Source organism: Coffea eugenioides, chromosome 6, assembly GCF_003713205.1.
Source record: "Coffea eugenioides isolate CCC68of chromosome 6, Ceug_1.0, whole genome shotgun sequence".
NCBI classification, from domain to species: Eukaryota; Viridiplantae; Streptophyta; class Magnoliopsida; order Gentianales; family Rubiaceae; genus Coffea; species Coffea eugenioides.
The window spans coordinates 4,841,013-4,864,214 of NC_040040.1; the positions used below are offsets into that span (position 1 = coordinate 4,841,013).

General features: G+C 37.5%; 3 protein-coding genes across 10 annotated transcripts; 2 read left to right on the forward strand and 1 right to left on the reverse strand.

Annotated features, from left to right (window-relative positions):
- The first annotated feature begins 1,792 nt into the window (after window positions 1-1,792).
- Window positions 1,793-9,408, forward strand: LOC113774640 (ABC transporter G family member 39-like). 7 transcript variants are annotated; one of them, XM_027319218.1, is made up of 20 exons: window positions 1,793-2,151; window positions 2,242-2,362; window positions 2,675-2,763; window positions 2,848-2,932; window positions 3,051-3,341; window positions 3,427-3,517; window positions 3,812-4,712; window positions 4,867-5,027; window positions 5,254-5,357; window positions 5,466-5,631; window positions 5,740-5,844; window positions 6,182-6,315; window positions 6,522-6,854; window positions 6,961-7,251; window positions 7,359-7,442; window positions 7,592-7,725; window positions 7,812-8,039; window positions 8,222-8,393; window positions 8,625-8,879; window positions 9,004-9,408. In XM_027319218.1, exons 1-20 carry the CDS (start codon window positions 1,793-1,795, stop codon window positions 9,271-9,273), a joined length of 4,374 nt encoding a protein of 1,457 aa, XP_027175019.1. In that variant the 3' UTR covers window positions 9,274-9,408. The 7 variants fall into 7 exon arrangements, with proteins under 7 accessions (XP_027175019.1, XP_027175021.1, XP_027175022.1 ...); XM_027319220.1 differs by having other exon boundaries at window positions 6,221-6,315; XM_027319221.1 differs by having other exon boundaries at window positions 6,224-6,315.
- Window positions 9,409-9,819: 411 nt separating this feature from the next.
- Window positions 9,820-12,228, forward strand: LOC113774641. The gene is made up of 4 exons (XM_027319225.1): window positions 9,820-10,500; window positions 11,154-11,221; window positions 11,381-11,560; window positions 11,739-12,228. Exons 1-4 carry the CDS (start codon window positions 9,954-9,956, stop codon window positions 11,907-11,909), a joined length of 966 nt encoding a protein of 321 aa, XP_027175026.1. The 5' UTR covers window positions 9,820-9,953; the 3' UTR covers window positions 11,910-12,228.
- A 2,014-nt stretch (window positions 12,229-14,242) lies between these two features.
- LOC113774504 (dnaJ protein ERDJ2A) lies at window positions 14,243-21,533 on the reverse strand. 2 transcript variants are annotated; one of them, XM_027319032.1, is made up of 11 exons: window positions 21,384-21,533; window positions 19,773-20,028; window positions 19,571-19,666; window positions 18,882-19,002; window positions 18,660-18,766; window positions 18,333-18,550; window positions 17,650-17,827; window positions 17,448-17,567; window positions 17,017-17,103; window positions 15,661-15,768; window positions 14,243-15,336 (listed from the first exon to the last, which is right to left on the reverse strand). In XM_027319032.1, exons 2-11 carry the CDS (start codon window positions 19,956-19,958, stop codon window positions 14,500-14,502), a joined length of 2,058 nt encoding a protein of 685 aa, XP_027174833.1. In that variant the 5' UTR covers window positions 19,959-20,028; window positions 21,384-21,533; the 3' UTR covers window positions 14,243-14,499. The 2 variants fall into 2 exon arrangements, with proteins under 2 accessions (XP_027174833.1, XP_027174832.1); XM_027319031.1 differs by having other exon boundaries at window positions 19,773-20,041.
- Window positions 21,534-23,202: the final 1,669 nt, after the last annotated feature.

Below are 23,202 nucleotides of genomic sequence, written 5' to 3' on the forward strand. Positions count from 1 at the left end.
GTTCTTTTCCTTTGCTGGAGTAGACTCTTGAAAAGGAAGGGGATTCTTGAACCAGTATTACTAATTTACATGTTGAAAATGCGCTATCAAGTATACCATATGACGGTATAGATTTACATGTATGGATTGAAAATCTAGAATATAACCTATTCTTTTAAGTCGGTGAAGCCCATCTTACTTACGTTTTTTTTGTAGTGGTACCATCTACATATTAGTATGTAGCGCACCTAAAATTCTACACAACTTGTCATGTGTATACATACACACTAACAATTAATACATGTCCTTGTATTTGTATATTTCCCAAATAGATTTTACCTTATAAAAAAATCTAGCATTTGAAGTATATCCTAACCTTTTTTGGGACAGATATCGAGTTTGTTAGTAAAACTAGTTTACACCAAGCTAATCATATAGCTGCACACTTTTACATTTATTACACCCTTTATATTTATACGTTTACTAAATTAATAATGCTCTTACTAAAAAATTAATACCAATCATATCATATGGTGTGTAGTTGTACAGATTCATATTTATTACACCCTTTACATTTAGACGTTTCTTAAATTAATTACACCCTTACACCCTTTTAACAGGAACTCATCAACCAAACCCATAAAATGAAGGGTATGGTTAATTTTGTTACAAGAGAGAGGTTTCAAATATTAGTCTTGCTGTAAAAATATACTAGTAAATTTAGACAAGTGTCTTGATAAAAGTAATCTAATAAATGTGGGTGTTTTCATTCATATAACATGCAATACATAATATAGGTGTCAATGAGTGCCTTGTTAGAATACTTCTAAAAGGAAACCAATAAATGTTCTCTCACAAGGGGAAAATTCTTTAGAATCTTCTTAAATAAATGCTCCCTCTCAACCTTTTAGAACATTGATAATTGAATTCTTTCTTTCATTTTTTCTTAAACAGGTAAATTTGGCAAAGCGATATACAAATAAAGAGATACTTTCGATTGAGTATCTCACCAATAAAATTGAACAATAAAGGATAACAGAGAGAAGCAAAACATTGCAAGGAGAAAATATGTACAAGAATATCTGATAAAAATTCGGAAAAAAAAATTTAAACAAAGTTCAACGAACCCCCGCGAGCCAACCAAGGGGGAAAAAGAAGGAAAAATAATAGGAAAGAAAAAAAGAAAGAAAGGAAGAGACACGAAGCTAGATTTGCATTGAGTAGTAATTATCATCCAATCTCTTTCCCAATCTTTTATGGTTAAAGGACTATAAATGGTAAGATAATCCTGCATGCATAAAGCCGTAATAATGTCAAATACTCCGTTGGTAGCAAGTAATTATATCCGCATTAGAAGCTTCCATTTCCAACAATTGGAGATGTGGTAGTGTCACAGCCGGGCTTCCCGCATTGACTTCATATCATTCATTACCAAGAATACAATTCATTCATTAATCTCCGCCAAGCTATAAATCTCATGCCACCCGCACCCTCAACTTCCTCGCTCGCTCTCTGTTTCTCTCTCTCTTTCTCCATTTTGTCCTGTGAATCCACCCAAAATCTTGCTTCCGCAAGGATTCTCTCTTCAATAACCAATTCATTATTCCCATGCATTTTCAGTAGTGCGTGGACATCCTTCCCAGGAGTGCTTGGTCGTGAGGCGCGATTCTTGAAGAAGTAATATTTGGACAATTTTTTTTTCAAATTGGTTTGAGTAGGTTTTAATCAAACGTGAGGGGTAGCATAGCATCCACTCCGCTGCAGCAGACTGGAAACGCTCCCCAAACGCGCCCTTAGTGTTACACGGTGAACAATGGCATTGGCATTAACGGGTGATGATCTAGCAAGGAAGAGTACTGGTAGCACGAGTTGGGCGTCGGCCAGTTTCAGGGAGGCCTGGCACCCTGCTCCCGAAGTTTTTGGTGGAAGTACAGAACATGAGGAAGATGAGGAGCAGCTCAAGTGGGCTGCCATTGAGAGGCTGCCAACCTATGATAGGTTGAGGAAAGCCGTGTTGAGGCAGGTTCTGGATGACGGGAGGATCGTGGGTCACGAATTGGACCTCGTTAGGTTAGGATCAGACAAGAAGAGGATGTTGGTTAATAATATACTTAGGGTTGTTGAGGAAGATTATGAAAAGTTTCTCCAGAGGCTAAGAAGCCGGGTTGATAGGTTCGCCTTAAATATTCTCATTCAACAAAAATTCTTCTTTTGGTTCTTATTTTAGGATTAATGTTTGTTAACGCTCATGCATGCATGCAGGGTTGGGATTCAGGTTCCAACACTTGAGGTGCGTTACGAACATTTATCTGTCGAAGGAGAGGTTCATGTTGGGAGTAGAGCAATTCCAACTTTGCTGAACGCTATCCTGAATGTAATTGAGGTAAATCACCACGCGACCTACCTTTTGAAATTAGAGGGGATAACCAGTTCGTTCCTGAGAATTCTAACATTTATTAGTTGTGATTTTGCTGTCCATATATCAGTTCAAGAAACACTACTGTTGTCTAAAAACTGAAAAAGTTCATCTACATTTACTAATCTTGTGTTTGATTGAGTAATCATTCTAACGTAGGCTAGAATATGCGCCCAAAAAAAAAAAAAAACATACATAAGCTAGAATATATAGGTGGTACTAATATGTTTTTGTGGTGACTTATATGTTCTCTGTCAATGTAAACTGTCATGGACACAGACTGCGCTGAGATCAATTCGTCTTGCCCCTTCCAATAGGAGAAAAATAACTATACTTAAAGATATCAGTGGAATCGTCAAACCATCTAGGTATCTTTCTGTCCCTAGTTGGATAATTGTTGCTCTGACCTCGGAGTAATCACTTGAAAACAAAAAACTTTATTTTGTTTTCAGGATGACACTACTTCTTGGTCCGCCAGGTGCAGGAAAAACAACATTGCTGCAGGCACTTGCAGGAAAGATTGAAGATAACCTAAAGGTACAATGGTTTTTTCCAGCTATTTACTCATCTATATGGTATTTGAAACGGTGTTTGTTATGATATATACTCCCAGGTATTAAATATTAATAGGTCACTAACCAACATTTTGACACAGACGTGTGGAAAAATTACATACTGTGGTCACGAGATGGATGAATTTGTGCCCCAAAGAACCTGTGCCTATGTTAGTCAACATGATCTACATCATGGAGAGATGACCGTCAGGGAGACGTTGGATTTTTCAAGGCGGTGCCTGGGAACGGGCCGAAGGTACGAAACGCTAGCTGAACTCTCAAGACGCGAGAAAGAAGCAGGAATCAATCCAGACCCTGAGATTGATGCATTCATGAAGGCTGTAGCAGTGGCAGGTCAAAAAAGTAATTTGGCCACAGATTGTGTTCTCAAGGTCAGTTCTTAAGTTTCTACACTGGTTTTCAACATTTGGATTTCGAGTTCGACAAAATAATTTACTAGTCAGATTTCTACTACAGCTTCTTGGATTAGATATTTGTTCGGATATCATGGTTGGTGACCAGCTAAAAAGAGGTATATCAGGGGGGCAGAAGAAGCGTGTTACCACAGGTAAAATCCCAGAGTTTCAGCTTACAAGTTACAACCCTCGTTTTGTGTTAGCATCACAACTGTAATTCGATTGTTCCTCTATTTTCTTTCTGGTAAGAGAAATGTCAATGAGGAATATTGATTCAATATACAGTAATTCTAAAAAGAAATGGAGCACGCTTTTACCTGTCCAAGAGATGACACCATTTGTGCTCTGCCTGTCTCAAGAAATTAGCTGTCAGCTCCCCAGGGGGATGTTGGTTCATGCTTCAAGTGTCTTTAATAGTACGTTGTCTGCATCTCGACTGGATGCAGGTGAAATGTTGGTCGGGCCAGCAACAGCTATTTACATGGACGAGATATCCACTGGATTGGACAGTTCCACTACTTTCCAGATAGTAAACCACATGAAGCACATGGTTCACGTCATGGATATAACAATGATTATTTCTCTGTTGCAGCCAGCACCTGAGACTTATGATCTATTTGATGACATTATATTGCTTTCAGAAGGTCAAATTGTCTATCAGGGCCCACGGGAACATGTCCTGGATTTCTTTGAGCATGTTGGTTTCAAGTGTCCTGAAAGGAAAGGAGTTGCTGATTTCCTTCAAGAGGTGACTTCCAAAAAGGATCAAGTACAGTACTGGATCTGGAAAGACCAGCCGTATAGATACATATCAGTTCCTGAGCTTGCAGAAGCCTTCAAAGCCTTTCATGTTGGCCAACGGCTTGCAGAAGAGCTCAGTGTGCCTTACGATAAATCCAAAACCCACCCCTCAGCATTGGTTAAAAACAAATATGGCCTCTCAAATTGGGAAATATTGACGGCATGTTTTTCGAGAGAATGGCTGCTGATGAAGCGAAATTCTTTCGTGTACATTTTCAAGACAGTTCAGATAACAATAATGGCCATTGTTTCATCCACAGTGTTTCTTAGAACGCAGATGCCACATGGCCAATTGCAAGATGGAGGGAAATATTTTGGAGCTCTTTTCTTCAGTCTTATCAATATAATGTTCAACGGAATGGCTGAACTTTCAATGACGGTGTTCAGGCTTCCTATCTTCTTCAAACAAAGGGATTCCCTATTTTATCCAGCATGGGCTTTTAGTTTGCCAGTCTTTTTGCTTAGGGTCCCTCTGTCTTTCATGGAATCAGCAATATGGATAATCCTCACATATTATACGATAGGGCTTGCTCCCTCCCCTGCCAGGTAAATAAATATTTCATGCAGTCTAATCTCTCTCAGCTATTTCGCTAAATGGAAACATGACTGTAATCTGTGAATTCTACCCTCGTATTTTATGGTGCATTGAAATTCTCAAATCGAATCCCCAGCACTGACAATTCTCTTCCATATGCTGTAGGTTCTTCCAACAGTTCCTGACATTTTTCTGTATACATACGATGGCTCTCTCTCTTTTCCGCTTTATTGCAGCAATTGGAAGAACGCAGGTTGTAGCAAACACATTGGGTACCTTCACTCTGCTAGTGGTCTTTGTGTGCGGAGGATTTGTGGTTGCCAAAGGCGAGTGTTTAAAATTCTCCTTAAAGAATCCTAGAAATCATTCTCACATAGTACAAAATACTTTCACGTCATATTGTGTAACAAAGAACTACGCATTTTTTGAGAGTAGAGAAGCTAAATTAATCAACTTTTGCATGGTATAATAGAAATGCAGTACAATTGCAAGGCAGATTGATTTTTAGGATTACTGGCCGTTGCTAAAGTGTGTTTGTATTGTTGCCTGAAGATGCCCTTAAGCCATGGATAAGATGGGCGACCTATATTTCTCCAATGAGCTATGGACAAAATGCTATTGTCATGAGCGAATTTCTTGACAAGAGATGGAGTGCAGTAAGTTTTCTACATAATCCGCCTTCTACAATCTATCCTCTAGTCTGTTTATTTCTACTGCACTTACAAGTCCTAAATTAAAATCTTAGAACATTTCACTTGATGCAGCCTAATTTGGACCCCCGAATCGATGCTCCCACGGTAGGGAAAGCCCTCCTGAAAGGAAGAGGCTTCTATACAGAGTGGTCCTGGTACTGGATATGCATTGCAGCATTATTGGGGTTCTCCGTTCTCTTCAATGGTTTCTTTGTTGTCGCACTGACTTTCTTAAACCGTGAGTACTACATGTTGGAACTCGCTTATGTTGACTTGAACTTCTCTTTCTCTTTAGTTGGAATAAAAACCAGAAATTGAAGTAGTTTTGCAATGCATTTGTCTTCAGCCTTGGGTGATTCAAAAACAGTAGTCTTGGATGAAAACCAAGAAAAGAATTCATCTTCTGCAAGCAACAAGGAAACATCCGAAGGTTTGGTCTTTGTCTTTAATGGTTCGACATTTTATGATTAATGTTAAGGTGTTGCTAAGGTGTGAATTTTGGGTTTGAAATCTTATGTTGCTGATTACATAATCACAACTGCTCCTTCTTTCTCTAATTATATGGTAATACATCGTGTACGTGAAAACTTGTTTCACGAACTCTAAAGCAATTAGCAACTAAGAAATTAAGCTTCAGCTTTAAAGCTCATCGAATTAAAGCATCTTTTATTGTATATCACATCTGCATGACATGTTCCCTTGCCCCAACCGTATATGAAATATAACGGTTATTGTGTTGTTCATTAATTTGCTGGTCTGAGGTGTATATAATCATTGGCTGATTTCAGGAACTGATATGGAACCCAGAAATGCCTCGAGTAGCACAGAAGCAAATGGACATGACATGAAAGGCATGGTTTTACCCTTCCAGCCATTGTCTATAGCTTTCAACCATATTAACTACTCCGTGGATATGCCAGCTGTAAGAGTTTTAATTTACATCAACCCTTTCATTTTGTGCTAAAACATTTGAATGGATAAAAAGCAATAAAAACAATGCTGCTAGCTCTTTAGTTCAGATTTCATATTTAAAACTCAAACTGGAAATGTCCCCTGGTTCTCCATGAAGAGTCTCAGAATGCCTAAGATGGATCTTTCATGTCTAACAATTTGTAATTGGTTTACCAGGAAATGAAGAGTCAGGGGGTTCAAGAGGATCGTTTGCAACTACTACGAGATGTTAGTGGCTGTTTCAGACCTGGAATATTGACAGCACTTGTAGGTGTTAGCGGTGCTGGGAAGACAACTTTGATGGATGTGTTAGCTGGACGAAAAACTGGAGGATACATTGAAGGAACCATCTGCATCTCAGGTTACCCGAAAAATCAGATCACATTTGCCAGAATAAGCGGATACTGCGAACAGAATGACATTCATTCACCTCATCTTACCGTGTATGAATCTGTCTTATACTCCGCCTGGCTTCGTCTTCCCGCTGATGTAAAAGAAAGCACTCGGAAGGTAAGTGATTCGTTTAGATCTTCAACATAAAAATTGACTGATAATTGTATGCTTCAACCTTTTGCTAACCATCTTACTATTATTTTGCTTTGGAATTTGACTGCAGATGTTTGTGGAAGAAGTAATGGAGCTGGTTGAACTCAATACTATAAGAAATTTGTTGGCTGGCCTTCCAGGAGTTGATGGTCTTTCAACAGAACAAAGAAAACGCTTAACAATTGCTGTAGAGTTGGTTGCCAATCCATCCATAATCTTCATGGACGAACCAACATCTGGTCTTGATGCTAGAGCTGCTGCCATTGTTATGCGCACTGTGAGAAATACTGTGGACACTGGAAGAACTGTAGTGTGCACGATTCACCAACCAAGCATAGACATTTTTGAATCTTTCGATGAGGTAAGAGTGACAACAGTTTACATTAGTATATCAATTTATTCTTTGCAGAGAAACGAGTGGAATCCCCTTGGTTCAGTTTTCTAAACTTAAACATATTTTCATTCTAGTTGCTTTTGATGAAGAGAGGAGGGCGCGTGATTTATGCAGGACCACTTGGTCGCAATTCTCAAAAGCTAATAGATTACTTTGAGGCAAGTGTATCTCCTACCGTTATTTGGTTAAAATTTATCCGAGGGAAAACCAAAGTGTTTGTAGCTTCTTTCCACATATTCTAGCTGTCTTTGAAACTAAGGTCAGCCAGGAAATTCCCGATGGGCTTTGATTTATTGTCCACCTGCAGGCTGTCCCAGGAGTTCCCAAGATTACTCCTGGATATAATCCTGCCACGTGGATGTTGGAAATCAGTACTCCGTCAGTTGAGGCTCAGCTGCAAGTTGATTTTGCTGACATTTTCGCCGAATCATCCCTTTATAAGTAAAATTCGAATGACCGACTTCTCTAAGCATTTCGTCTTTTACCCTTTTGTTCTCTTTCCATGTTTTCATTTGGATAACTTGCAGGAGAAATGAAGAACTTATAGCAGAACTCAGTACTGCTCCACCTGGTTCAAAGGATCTTTATTTTCCAACGAAGTACTCCCAACCCATATTCACTCAGATCAGAGCTTGTTTCTGGAAACAAAGATTGTCGTATTGGCGGAATCCTCGATATAATGCTATTCGTTTCATGTTGACAATCGCCTGTGGCGTTATCTTCGGTGTCATATTCTGGGACAAGGGAGGAAAAATGTGAGTCCACAGTTTCTTCAGATGACTTGCTCGCTCGGAATGACTTAACTTGAATGCTTGTTAAGGATGTCCAAAAATTTGTGATTCTTGTCAAAGGATAAACCCGAGCCTTTATGCATGTGTTGCTTATAGAAACTACTCTAGAAAGTAGGCTCTTATTGATGAAGCTTTTCACTGGGCAGGCAAGTACAGCAAGATCTGCTGAATCTTATGGGAGCTATCTATTCTTGTGTCCTCTTCTTGGGAGCCACCAATGCCTCCTCGGTGCAGGGAGTGGTTTCCATAGAGAGAACAGTTTTCTACCGTGAACGAGGAGCTGGGATGTATTCGGCAATTCCTTATGCCATGGGTCAGGTAAAACTTAACAAGGACACTCTGATCGATCACAGTTGCTCAATTTTTGTTACGTACGTATAGAGGATATATATATATATAATTCATTTTCAGCAACCTTCGATACATGTTGATTTGTCATTATAACTTAGCCGACAGCAAAATAGTCTTTTGCGAAATTCAACGGGAGACACATCAGATAATTAAAAACAGCGACAATGAAACTAACAGGGATTCATGGTTGTTTTGCAGGTAGCGATTGAGGTGCTCTACGTTTCAATTCAGACCTTCGTGTACACTCTTATTATTTACTTAATGATCGGATTCGAGTGGACAGCAGCCAAATTCTTTTTGTTCTACTATTTCTTGTTGACGTGCTACACTTACTACACAATGTTCGGGATGATGCTAGTCGCACTGACTCCAAATATTCAAGTTGCTGCAATTTCAATGTCTTTCTTCATGAGCTTCTGGAATCTGTTCTCGGGTTTCCTCATTCCTAGGACAGTAAGTCAATTCTAATGAGAATGTGGCGGCTTAGCATGGAATACTTGAGACATTATTGTGCATGTTTGGACATTTTATCTTGATCCTAAGACTGATAGATGATTGGTTTATATTATTGTTTCAGCAAATCCCAATATGGTGGAGGTGGTATTACTGGGGTTCACCCGTGGCTTGGTCTATCTATGGTACCATAACCTGTCAAATTGGTGACGAAACTAACCAAGTTGTGGTGCCTGGGTCTCCTAATGTTACAGTGAAGGAGTATCTAAAACACAGCTTGGGTTATGATCATGACTTTCTTCCAGTGGTTGGTGTAGTTCATTTTTGCTGGGTACTTCTCTTCGCCTTTGGCTTTGCTCTCGGCATCAGGTACCTCAACTTCCAGACTAGATAGAAACAGCTCTGAAACATCATTAGGACTTCTAATTTTTTGTGTTGTGTAGACAAGTCAAGTGGTGATGCCCTTACAACACACCCACAATTTTGGCAATGTAGCTTTTCCTTACAGGGATTTATTCTTTTCTCTTTCTCTTTTTTTTTTTTTTTGAGTAAATTGTTTTGATTAGATGTGGCTCTGCACCAAATGTACCATGAATTTCATGATCTAAAATCTAGGAGGTTGCTTTCCTTCCACAAGCGTGAGCGGTGTGTGTTCAAGGTTCTATTTTGACATCCGGGCTAAAAAAATCACCTCTTCCTTTACAAGAGGACTCAATTGACCCACCCACTGCAAAAGCTGATTACAACAAATTTCCCTAAATCTATCTCACTGTATATATAATTAAATTATAATTCAGATTTTGATGTCATTTTTTATAGTTATGAAGACAGTAAAACGTCAAAACAATACGGAACTCAGTGAGAGGCCTCCCCCCCCCCGGCCCCCAAAAGCACAAAACAACAAAATGATGGAGGAGTATAAAAGATCGACCTCACGTTCAACATTCGTAACCAGATTTTTATCGTCCCGTCAATCCCGAATCTACGGCAAAGTCGTGTAGAGGTAGAGCCCCCCATCAATTAAACGATTAATGACCGAACAACAAATGCTGCTGCAACTGCAAGCAAAAGCACATGGAAGGGCGAAATGTTGAAGCTCAAGACCCCAACTCCACCCAAAAACACCGAGTGGTCTGTTGCATAGGTGATCTTCATGGGTACGTGACCAAGCTCCAGAGACTCTGGACAAATCTTGAAACCCTCATAGGCCCGTCTGATTTTGAGTCTGCCCTCGTCATTTTCTTGGGTGATTATTGCGATAGAGGTCCTGACACCCGCAAAGTCATAGATTTCTTGATATCTTTGCCCTCGAAATACCCGAAACAGTCCCACGTTTTTCTGTGTGGGAACCATGATCTTGCCTTTGGGGCGTTCTTGGGGGTCCTTCCCAGGCCCCCGGATGGCTCCCCCTTCTCGGAGACTTGGAAGGAGTATGAGATGAATGAGGAGAGAGAGGGGTGGTATAAAGGTGAGGGCTTTGAGAATATGCATGTGCAGGGAAGGAGATGGGCTGGCAAAATTACTGTCAGATTTAATGCGCTGAAGGGCACTGAGTACAAGGGATCGATTTATGATGCTTGCCCCACGTTTGAATCTTATGGAGTTCCACATGGATCTGCTGGTAAAACTTGCTTCTTGTAGTAATTCTTGGATCCCTTATGATTGTCCTTGCACTTGTTGATTGCTTCTGTATGATTTTCTTTTCTACAGGCGAACTTTTGTGTTTAATTAGCCAATGCCCATATGAATTTGATACTTTGATACTGCTTGAATATATCTTTATTTGGGCACGCTGCATCTCTTTGGGTTTGCATGTTTACATTGATGAGTGATTGTTTTCTCAATGCAAGATTGTATATCTTGGGTCGATGTTGAGTGTTGAACCTATGTGGTATACTTTTGGGCGTTTTGCAAATTTCTAATATATTTGCATTGTCGATCATTTTGTCTGGTCGTGGCTATACCCTATTAATCTGGGATGCTTCTGTTGGCATTCTTTTGTTCATATCATGTGCAAATGGTTCTTCATATATCCACCTATGAAAAGGGGTTCTTTAAGTTAACAAGGATATGAAACTGGCTTGACTGCTTTCTTGTTGACGGTCAGCATTGGCATTATATCTGTTCCTCTAATATTAAGAGTCCTCATTCGTGTAGGTTTTGAACTTTCAATGGTAAAGGTCGCTTCCTTGCCATAGGTCATTACTTTTGTAGCTTTTGATTTGTGAACTTTAATTGCTATAGTTTCTCGTCACAAAATTCTATGTTATTCAGATTTGATGAAGGCTGTTCCTGATGAACATAAAAAGTTCCTTGCTGATTTGGTTTGGGTCCATGACGAGGTACTGTTATTGCGCCAGTATATCTCTTTTAGTGAGTTTGCTTTGGTGACTAAACAACTACCACTAGACTGAATAAACCACTTGAGCTTCCATTACTGTTTTTAGGTTGTAACTCCATACGAGATATAAAATTTCTGTTTTATGGGTTGAGCATTACAGGATAACATCAGCATAGAGACTGAGGAAGGGATTAAAAACTGTAAATTGATTGCTGTACATGCTGGTTTGGAGAAAGATAAAGAGATTCAAAAACAGATGGAATCTCTGAAAGCCAAGGACACGAGGATTTCTAAAGTGGAAGCTCTCAGTGGGAGGAAAAATGTCTGGGAAATTCCTCAGGTAATTGCTTATTAGTGCATTGATTCACATTAGATAGATTCACAATCTTCAGTTTTCAGTTCTTAAAGTTATCATGTTAATGTGTTTTATAAAATGATTACGTTTCTAGGACAATTTACTTGTAGCCAGTAGCATGAGAATGTAACGAACACTTGTGTTTGTTCTACCACTTCCGTAGGAACTTACTAAATCCCCAACGATTGTGTTGAGTGGTCATCATGGAAAGCTCCACGTCGAAGGGCTTCGGTTGATAATAGATCAAGGTGGTGGACTGGAGAATAATCCTGTGGCTGCAATGGTGCTTCCGTCTAGGATGGTTGTCCGTGATACCGACGATTTGATAAAGTAATTATAACTCACAGGTTCAGGGCATCACCTTCGTGCTTGTAGATTGAGCACATTCCAGCTCAACTAATGGAGATACTGAGCCTGCAAGGCTGGAACTGTACCATGTCTTTACGGCGTCATGTAATTGTAAGTTGTTAGTAACGGTCCAATGTTAGAAGCCATCACCTCTAAAGGGCTGGCATCATCATGCACTTGCCCAACTAGTCATTAGAAATTGTCCAATTATAGAAGTCTGATTATGCTCCCTCCGCCCCATTGACAGTTCGGGATATCTCAGAATATTTATTGTCTTATCAAAGTCAAAGTAATTTTTTATCTCTTTTTTCAATGTTATTTTCATCTTTATCTATATTTCACTTTAAATTCAAATTTGAATTTTTGAGAGTAATTTTGAAAATAAATTCACTAACTTCACTATCAACCTATTTTTGTTAAAAGGCTGGAATCCCAAAATGTGACAAATATTTTCAAACAGGGCGAGTATTACTTGTGAAAGGCTGGCGTCCGTTTGGTTGGACGGAAAATATTTTCACTAGGAAAATATTTTTCATCGAAGTCATTTTCCTGGAAAATCACTTCCTTCTCCATCATTTTCCATTGTTTGGTTATTTAGTGAAAATATTTTCCAAATTCCTTCTTTCATAATTTTCCGGTGTTTGGTTTATCAATGAAAATATTTTCTGACTTTTTTTTTTAAATGTTTGTTGATATGTTGCAAATGTTTTTCTATTCTCAAAACATTCATCTCATTACAAGTTATTTTTAGTTTCTATCCATTATAATCATATTATGATTTTTATAAAATATTTATTCAAACTCTTCGACCTATGTTTCACTTAGCCCATCTTTGCATCTGATTTACCATTATCAATCTGCAAGTTAAATTCTTCCAATTCCCAAAATTTGAATTGAAAAGAACTCATCGTATCTTTTCAACCAATCGCATAGAGGATGCAATCTCATAAAACTTGTTTCAGCAATGATTTAGTCATTAATTGAACCATCACATGAAAAATTAGTGCTTCGATGTTGATGCTTATAAAGGCTTCTGCTAAACAATCTTCCCGAACCTCATCTCCTTCACTTGTCCAAATTTCCTCCTCTGAAAAAACTTCTAAAATGGCAAGATTCATTGTATATCTTTCTGTATTTTCATAGATGTTTTTATATGTAGTTTGCGACAACGATGATCTATTGTTTTAATCTCTATGTTTCTTTAGTATGGGGTGGATAGTTATAATTGAGATGTATCATACCTAAGCAACAGCCATGAATACTGCTTAGGATAGGTACAGCGTCAGATTTATTACAGTAAATTCTCAAGAACTTGATAACATCTCCTAGCTCTAACTGCTTAAATTTGCCAGCTTTTAAAGTCAGTAGGTCCTGGGAGCACAGTGAAATCTATTTCACTATATCTCCTGTTTCTTTCTTTCTTTTGCGGATAGCTAGCCTAGTACGGTAACTCCTGGGTCCAGACCTCAAACGAAGACTAGTTGATGAATTTTACCCCCTGAATCACAGAGGTGGACTGGTTGTTTGATGGACTGTGTGGGGCTCTTAATGCTTGTATCTAAGGCTACTTTTCAACTTGGAGCAAGTCAGACTGTGTTACCAGGGTAAAGTTGATGAGATTGATGAGTCGTGAAACTGTCCGAAATTAACTTCAGTAAAGTTGTTGTGGAAGTCATTTTCCGCCCAATGGCGTGAAAAGATTTTCCAGGGTAAATAATTTTCCAACCTCTTTTGCTGCCAAACACCAGAAATTCTGGAAAACTTTTTCCGGAAAGCATTTTCAGTCCAAACAAACAAACCCCTAATGTAAATAGTTTGTTTGGATGGTTTATTTTTTGCATAATTTTATTTACTTATATTAGAAACACATTTTTAATCACTTTTGTATTTACATACATTACATTAAAAGTGCTGTAGTATTTTTTCAAGAAAGTCTACCAAATAATCTCCTATTCCAAATGTAACCGCGGGATAGATATAGGCTATAGACCTAATCTGTGGAATTCTTTTAGCTTTTGGAAACTGCGGTTATAGCTTTCAGGTCCAGATAGCACAAATCATATCTCGAGAAAAATACAAACCCAACCATCAAGGTTAAAGGCTACGGTAACCCAACTATCAAGTTAGATTTAGAATAAGAGCTTATGAACAGCGTTTCGTCGGCATTTGAAGCTAAAATATTCAATAGGCATCAAAAGTTTTAGCTTCGTAAAAAAATCTGTTCCGCAAACATTTGCAACATGTCCGTTCAGTCATTGCTTGCACTTCACTTGTCAGTCTTTACATACTACGCCCAACTCTAAAAAGATATAACACTCAGGCAAATTATGCAATTAACACGTTCATTTAAGAATTTGAGTTCATAAAATGGGCAATTAGCAATTTTGAGGTACAAATTATGCATATTTCTTCTTTTCCAGGAGGTTCAAGTACTGGTGAAACGTAACAACTGGAAAATTTAAGATTGTAGCACGAAAATTCCCCCCTCTCTCAAAAAATTAAAAGACAAAACTGTAAATGAAGAGGAAAAACAAGATGCTGGAGAGAACAGATATGATGAAAAAAATGTAAGGCGTCTAATCTTCCTCACTTCCTGAACTATCAGAGCTTGAACCATTACTTTTACTGTGAGCAGAACCATTGGCTACAGCCCCTCTGCTCTTTGTGTCTTTCACGTCCTCTTCGTCTTCACTATACTCACTCTCATAATCATCATATTCTTCTTCTTCCTCCTCATCTTCCTCCTCAATTCCATCCTCCACCGTCGGTACCTCATCCGTTGAGACAACGCCCCTTGTACCTGCCCTGCTGCGTTTCAAAACCTTCAACTTCAGATTTGACTTCACATCACAGCCAATCCAGGAGTCGCACAAGCAAAGAGAAGTCAAGTTGTAGTTTCCCTCAGCTGGAGCTTGGAACTTGCCCATTACTAGCCTAGATCCCTTTTTAACCTTAGCAATTGCTTCTTTAACAGTTGCTTTTACATCCCTTGCACTAGCACCGGAGCCTTCTTTCAACTCTTGAATTGCTTTTGATGCAGCAATGATGGCTGTAGCTTCATCCATAAAGTTGACCCTCTGGGATATCCAGACATCATTTGACAGAGAGTCCGCAAGCAGCAACCAGAAATTCTCCTCTTTGTCGCAGGGAAAATATGGAGCATGTGGAAGGGCACGAATCAAACCATTGCCACGCTCAAGAGTGATCCAAGCATGCAGTGTGACTATGTCACCCTCTTGTATCCCCTCTTCACCTTCAGTCTCACACGAGATATCAAGTGAAATTGAAGGCATCATTTGAAGAACCTTCTCCACATCTTCTGATTCCAAAGCAGAGAACCCAGCAACCTGACTGAGAAGCTCCGCACGCTCTTCCAGTTTCATATCTCGGAAGTCTTGAAATGTGCGAATTTTCTAAAAATATAAACAGAAATGCATAAGGATCTACTGCCAACATCAGAAATATAGCAAAAGAAGGGCAAAAGAGGAGGAGAAAAAATTCAGCACAAAAAAGGGTTTAGCAAGGCGATAATCAAACCAATGATGCTGAGCCTGGTTGGGCCAAGTTTACTAACTATGCCTGATTTGTCAAGTGTCAACTTAAAAGATTATAGAATGGCAATCACTAATCTGCTTGGTGACTGCAGTGAAGTTAAAGATTATAGTACTAATCTGTGTTTTTCTTTTTCTTTTTTTTTGGGGGGGGGGGTGTTGGTGGTGTTGAGAGAGAGAGAGAACCTTTCTTGCAATCTTTTTCACCACTGTCTCACTGAAATGTGGCAGCTGCAGAAAAGGTGCATAGCCCTCACTAGATCCAGTTGCTTTTCTTGCGCTTAATGGAACTGCCTGGATTCAACAACCCACATGCAGACAAAATAACTACCAAAGGTATTCCTTCAAATGAGGGAAAATAACAAAAGAACCTAGATAAAATAGCAGACAACTTTTCAGGCACCAGAACTATAAACCTGACGAAACCGAAGGCAGCATGGTAATCATTTGATGGACAAAGCAACCATGTTAGAACTTTCTAGACAATTAAACCATTAGTCGTGGTTGTAACATGAATGGATGCTCATAGTTACAAAAGCTGCTTTCAAAAAATGGCCTAAGAAAGCTTGCCTCAAATAACCGCATGCTTAAAATGTCAAAAGAAATGAAGAATTGATTCTCTTAGCAACCTGACATAATCAATCTCCTCAATAATTTGAGAAATCATTTATGCAAAACAAAGATTTGCAATCAACTTCACAAGCCAATATCTACAAACTTGGCTGGGAAATAATGTGAATCCCAAATGACACTCAAGCTAATCAATATAGTGGGAGAAAACATCTAAGAAAAATGAACTTGCAGCAACGTATCCAGGGAAGATTAAAGCCTTTTCTATCTTCTCTATCATTTAATAACTAGTCAAAACAATTCTAGAAGTGTTGTATCTTTTCTTGCTTGCCAGATACAACTGAAAGCATTTTGTATATAACTCCATTCTAAATGTTATCAACATCAGCTGAGAATAAAGATATCAGGGTTAAATAGATATAAATTCAAATAAAGAAACTATCTAAAGACCTGGTTTTTTCGAAAGTAATTCAGGTCCTCTGGTTTCTCTATCAAACAGAGATAAAGCCTTCAATAGTGCTGATGCACCCAAAAGTGCATGCTAAAGAGTTAAGATTGAAGTCAGAAGTCAATAACATGAGACTGAAATGCATGCTAAAGAATTAAGATTGAGGTTACAAGTCAATAACATGAGACCCCCAGTATCTGTTTCTTGCATGAATAAAGATTGAGGTTAAAATTCAATAACATGACACCCTCACTCCCTGTTTCTCTCTTTTTCTTTCATTTGTAACAGAATACTTAGAGTGAAGAGTCTAAACAAAAGACACCAAATGACAACAGGTGAACGGGGTGAAAAAGGTGTAAGCAAAATGTAATTTGAAGTTACATACAAAACCTTGAGTTAACGTTCCTTGTGCAGCTATAAAATAAACATGAAGGCTCAATGTCAAAATTATGATTAGAAAATAAAGATTGGCAACATTCAGCACCGACATACAGTTAGTGGTTGTTTTTGTAAATTATAGAAACCTGAACGATACACTGGGACAGTTCAACTACGCCAGTTGCGGGTCTCAGCCATCCATGCCCCTGTGCAGTGCGAGGTATGAGTGTCATCTGCACCAAGAAGAATTTCATGTAAGTAGGCCAAAAGATCACAGCACATATTAAATCCTGGAAAGTGAAAAACAAGAAGAATATTTCCAGAAAACCTTATTCATGGTAAGAAACCACAAAGATGAGTATCCCAGTAGCAAATCATTAAGACATTCAAATCATTCAGGCATGACTTCAAGAACATACCCACTTAAATAATCATCAATGATTTCAAGAACATGTTTAAATAAGTTGTCTAAATACAATTTTAAATGAAAATACAGCACGTAGCAACATCTTATTACCAAGTCTAACAGCAAAAAGAACAAATAAAAAAGCACAGATACGATAAGAAAGTATGGTACCTTCATCAATTCTTCAAGAAGACGAGGAGCAAGTTCAAGCACCCGTTTCAAATCACGTTGCAAGTTTGGAGATAAATCTGATGTTTCACGAGTTAAATGAGCTTGAATCAATAATTCAGACTGCAAATAGAAAACAGAGGACAGACTGTGAGGAAAGAAGAACTTCATGGAAAACTCAAAATGTATATGTTAGACACGTGACCTTCACATAGCCAGGATGTTGCTTAAAGAACTTTGCTTGTTCTTGGCGGATGTTCTTCACGTCTAAATTCAACTCACTCCTGACTAATACAAAAAGTTTCTGAAGAGGCTCTTCATCAATCCGATGGACAGGAGTGTCCCTGTACTCAGTAGCCTTCACGAAGAGATCCAAGACTTTACTGTATCACATGGCAAAATCACACACAGTATTGAGAGACTTAAACTACATGTTAATTAACACACAGACATTAGTAGCTCAAGAGTCTCTATGAAAGACAAAGACTTCAGCAATTACTCATGCATAAGAAACACTAAAACATCTGCTTCGAAGACAGATTACGGACAAAATTGTAAATCTACGTTTTTGTCAATTTACCTGATGATGTAATAATACATAACATCCAAACCACATTGCAGTGTTAAACAAATTTATATATGAAACATTTGTTGGGGCAATTGCAAAGCAAAGCTTCTGCTTTTTCTCTTTTTCCTTTTTTTATAGGGGGTTAATAGAAGAGAGGCAAAAAGCAGACTCCAATTCCTCGAACCTTAGACCGACATTCATGACTCCAAACAAATGGAAACTATATAAAAATTCAATTGCAACCAAGCAGATACATAGTTGAGGTCAAAGTTTTGATCTTGATATGGAGCACACTAGCAGAGCATTAGAGGATGCCTTACCTTGGAGCTAAAGACGGCTTCATGCTGATGTAATATGCATAGATCGTTGAGTGCATCACATAGTTTCCAGTATATTTTGCAGATCTTGATAAATATATGACAGCAATCATCAAAGGCAAAATGATGCAAACTCCAACTATGCCAAGCAAAAGTATTCCACCAGATGATCCGTCAATGTCTAGCAGGAATTTAGGAAGGGCTATGCCCATTTGAAGACCCTGAAAATCAGATTTAATTGACTTCAGATCACTATTCTAGAAATTCAAATTTCAGGTAAACTTGAAACCATTTCACATTTTCTTCTCCATGGTAGTAACATTCTATTACCTGCCTTCCATCAGGATGACCATACTTTTCAAAGTTCTCACGTGATACTGGGTCTGTTAAAGCTTGATAAGCCTTTGAAATGTAATCCACGAAATATTTATGTGCCTCTAAGAAAATTTAATGAGAAATCAACAAGATTAATGCAATCCAGGAAAAACATCAGGGCTCTCACTGGCTTGAGCTCAAAGAAAATAGAATGCAAAATATCAAAACACCTTCAACCTGGATCTGGATTTTTATCAGGATGGTACTGAATGGAAAGTCTCCTATATGCCTTCTTAATTTCAGAATCAGAAGCTCCAGCTTCCAGTCCCAGAATATTGAATGGCTCAAACACTTGGATCTGAGTGTTAAAAAAAAAAATAATTGAAGAATGATCCATTTGCAAGAAGCATCTTAAACAAATGTTAAATAGAGTGCCAAAAAAATGTCCAAATGCAACAAAACATGAAACAATAGATAGGCAAGTGAAGATTTTATAATATTTTCATTGGGAACTGTAAGAAAAAAATATATACTACTAATACTTCTCAGTATTGATAGTATCGATGCAATACAATACTAGAGTTTTTGTGATTGCATATCATTCTTTCATACAAGTAATATAATTCATATATCGTGTAAACATCATTTCAGGTGCACTAAATTGCATGTTTAGATAGCCTCTCTAAGTTAGCAGTTAGAAGCACATTAATTAGGAAATGAAGTATTTGAGAAAAACCCTTGGAACATATTATTTGAGTCATTAATTCAATGTAAAATTAAAAAAATTCAACGTCAAATAAATGTTTGACCCTGCACACTAGCATTATCAGAACAAACCCCAAAAAGGGAAATATGTGTGTGTGTGTATCGTGTGCCTCATTCTTGACATACTTCTGCATGAAATTTTCATGGAAGACAGAAATTACCTCGCTGCTAATATGTTTGATGTAATAAGCCAAAACTGCCATGATGACCCACAAGAGTACAAGTGTCAAATTACTATAAGTCGAAAAGTTTGAAATCTGAAAATTAACACAGGAAGAATTAATGTCAGTTTGACAGTGACGTTTCAAGCTTACAAATCCAATGTAGTAAAACATACTAAAAAACTAAAGACCATCCACTAACCCGCTTGAAGATTGATTTGCGATATTTCCCAGACCGAAAACAAACTGAACACTGACAGTTAATGTTTGTAGTTTTCTTTGAAACAGCATGGAATAACTTGATTAATGTGTACGGTACTAGAGGAAAAGCCATTAGTGTCAATATAAATATTGGGAAGAGAGTACTATTCTCTTCTGCTGCAGCCATATTCAGGTCTCTTTGTCAAAATTTGAAGAGATGCCTAGTTTATGCTCGTGGAGATGTGCTTCCAGTACAGCTACATCAACAACCTCGAACAGAAATGAACCAATCAGAATTTGCATAGCAGGGTTAAACAATGGCATGAATAACCAAGACTGCACAAATAAAACTTCACTAGTGGGACAGATCCTTGATTAGTGTATTCTGTCAGCCATCAGAACCTTACATGATAATATAAGCTACAACAACCACTAGTGAACCTCTCATAACCACCTTTTCAACAAGGTAGAAATAACATGGAACAGCACATTTGCAGAACATGCTTATTGAGAAGGTCCAAATTAAACCTTTGTGTCAACTGATACTATTGATATGTCTCTTCATACCACCTGTAGTAATGGAGCTCAGTAATTCACCAACATGATCTTCTCTCTTTTGCATTTAAACCATGTGTGACATAGATTCTGTGTCAACTTAAGAATATTAATTACTGCAATTTTTTGCTAGATAATGCGATTGGCTTTCCATACAATAGGATTACTCTCTGGTAAGCTCTAATATTGACCCTACAGACAGAGGAGATTATAACCTGCAGAATATAGCATCCTTACTGTGTCCTATGAAGGTAATAGTTGAGCACAGAACATTTGGAAATCTGAGTAGAAGACATGATTAATAAAAGAAGATCCTGACTTGAATTGTCAAACATCGCCATACAGATCATACCAATTTCTGTTTGTCAATCATTCTGAAAAACTTTTTTCTTCTCCAGTTTTCTCCAGCTCTGAATGCTACTGAGGAACTAAAATGATCTCCGGCCACAAACTTGAGCAGCCTAAATAATTTTCATTAACTTATTGTATTACAATTCGTTTATTTCCCTGATTTCATTGAATAGTTCATACAAACATATAGCGCATCACGAGTTTTGTAAATTGCACCTAAATTTGCAGGATGACGGATTAATATGCCACCGATAACATCCTTCAAAGTCATATTCTCGACTTCAAACTTACATACAACATTACATTCAAACTTCATGTCCTTTAAATATGAGAGAAGTCAACCAGCACAGTTAAATTCCTAGACATTTACCTTCAAAACATGAAGAACATTCAGTATTTTCTGTCAATCTAGTTGGTTCGACATAAAGCAACGCATTGAATTAACGAACCTACACAGTTCAAATATTTAAAGAAATCATTTTGATCTACACAGTTCAAATATACCTCATGTATGTGCCTGCCGGTGAATTCATTCGTTTAATTTGATAAGAACATTTCCAACTTAAGAAGACGAAAGCACTAGTCAAACATACGCATATGCACATAAGAAAGGAAAAGCAAACTCGATGCATTTGGCGAAAGTTCTTGAATCAATTAAAGTTGTGCAGCTATTAATTGTCATGTGTAATCGGACACGAGGAAGTACCTCAGCCGGAGATGCTGCCGGAAAGATTAACCGAAGCTTAAGAACTCAGCTCGGTCGGAAGAGGAGAGAGAAGGCTGAGTCTGTTATACTCGGTGTCCCCACTCACCTTAAATAAGCCCTAGATTTTTAGGAAGGCGTGCGAGAAAATATGTACCTCGCTAAAACGAGTCAAATTTCTTCACCACACTTGGGAAAATGTTAGGTACTCGTGGCTTGTGACCGATGCTAGCCAGTAGGCGCTACAACCATCTTGGGCTTGATTTTCGAAGATTTGATCGCGTCGTAAAATGGGCCTGGGCCTTACAATATTATTTGTGCGTTATAGTTTTCTAATTTTCGTTGTTTTTGGACTGGATACTTCCACATTTATGAGTCCAGACGAGTTGAGTTAATAAATGAAAGGAAAACGCAACACCAGATTTGAAATCATTGAAACTTTTATTGACGAAAAGCAAGGAAAATGCATTAAAATTTTTAATTTGAATATTTGTCATGGCAAAGTTTGATTAATGTGTTGAATGAGAATGCATAGGCTTTGATAAATGACAAATGGTGAGCAACTTAGCGCAAGACAAGCCAAACCATCCTAAGGTGCATGCCATATCCAAAAGCAAATAAAATACTGATCACAGATACTACATCATGTTTTCATTCAAGATGCGAAGTTGAACTTATCAAATGTGTGAAATAAATCATATTTTTGGCTGCAAATGGAAAGAATATTAAGATAAGGACGTAAGAATTTAACTAGTTTTGTACACCAGTAATTGTGCAAGTAATCTTGTGATATTACTCAAAATCAAAATTTTTATCTCTTTTTTTTTGTGAAATGTAGACAGATACTTATTGAAACTTGTAACACGTTCAAGTTTTGATACAATATTTTTTATCTTTATCATCGTTGTAAGTACTTGTTATGTAGTGAATTCATTTGAATGTTTTTTTTTAAAGCATGTTAATGTATTTTGTTATATGCATGAGATGGGGATTTTTATTTTTAAAAAAGAGCTATTGCGGAAGTTTGGCAAATCTTGCTTGGATTGTATTTTTGAAAAAGTTTTTGGGAAAAGTTACTGAAGTAATTTTTTGAATGTAAATCAGTGTGATGTATATGAAGTAAAATGGTAATTGAAAATGTGTAAAATGAATATCCATGAAAAATATAAAAAGTTTTTTGCAAAATAAATATCTAAACAATATATGAGTTATAGACACTAGAGTAAATGAACAAAGTGCGGTTCAAATTTACGTATAATCCCAATTATGAATAGTCTTAAATATGAAATCATATGCTATTAGTGTTTCGTAAAAATTAAATTGATTATGCGTGCTCCGTAGCTGTTTTCTTTTAACTTTTTTATTCAGTTGTGGAAGTTGGCTATTAAGCCAACCTAGAAAAACCATGGCATTTTAATATGAATTAATCAGTGTATGTATTTTCACAATTTGATATATAATACATAATTTGAATTTGAATTTGAAACTCGAATTTTACCCATGTATTGTACATCAAACTCACAGTGATAGTGTAAACACTATCAGTGTATATAAGATATATTATTTTAATATTTGTAACATTTTTATTACCCCATTTGTCCCGCGTTTATATGTTTGCCGCATGAATATATACATGTTCTTTTCAACGAGCTATCTTTAATGTCAGGCGTTCTTTTTTTTTTTTAAGAAACTTTAATACTAAGTTTGAGGAAAATTGTGGAAATGAATACATTCATTAATCCAAAGTAAGGATCCATCCTTTTTTTTTTTTTTGGGTCTAGTGTCACAATTTATGCCAACTCATACTCTAACCTATACTAAG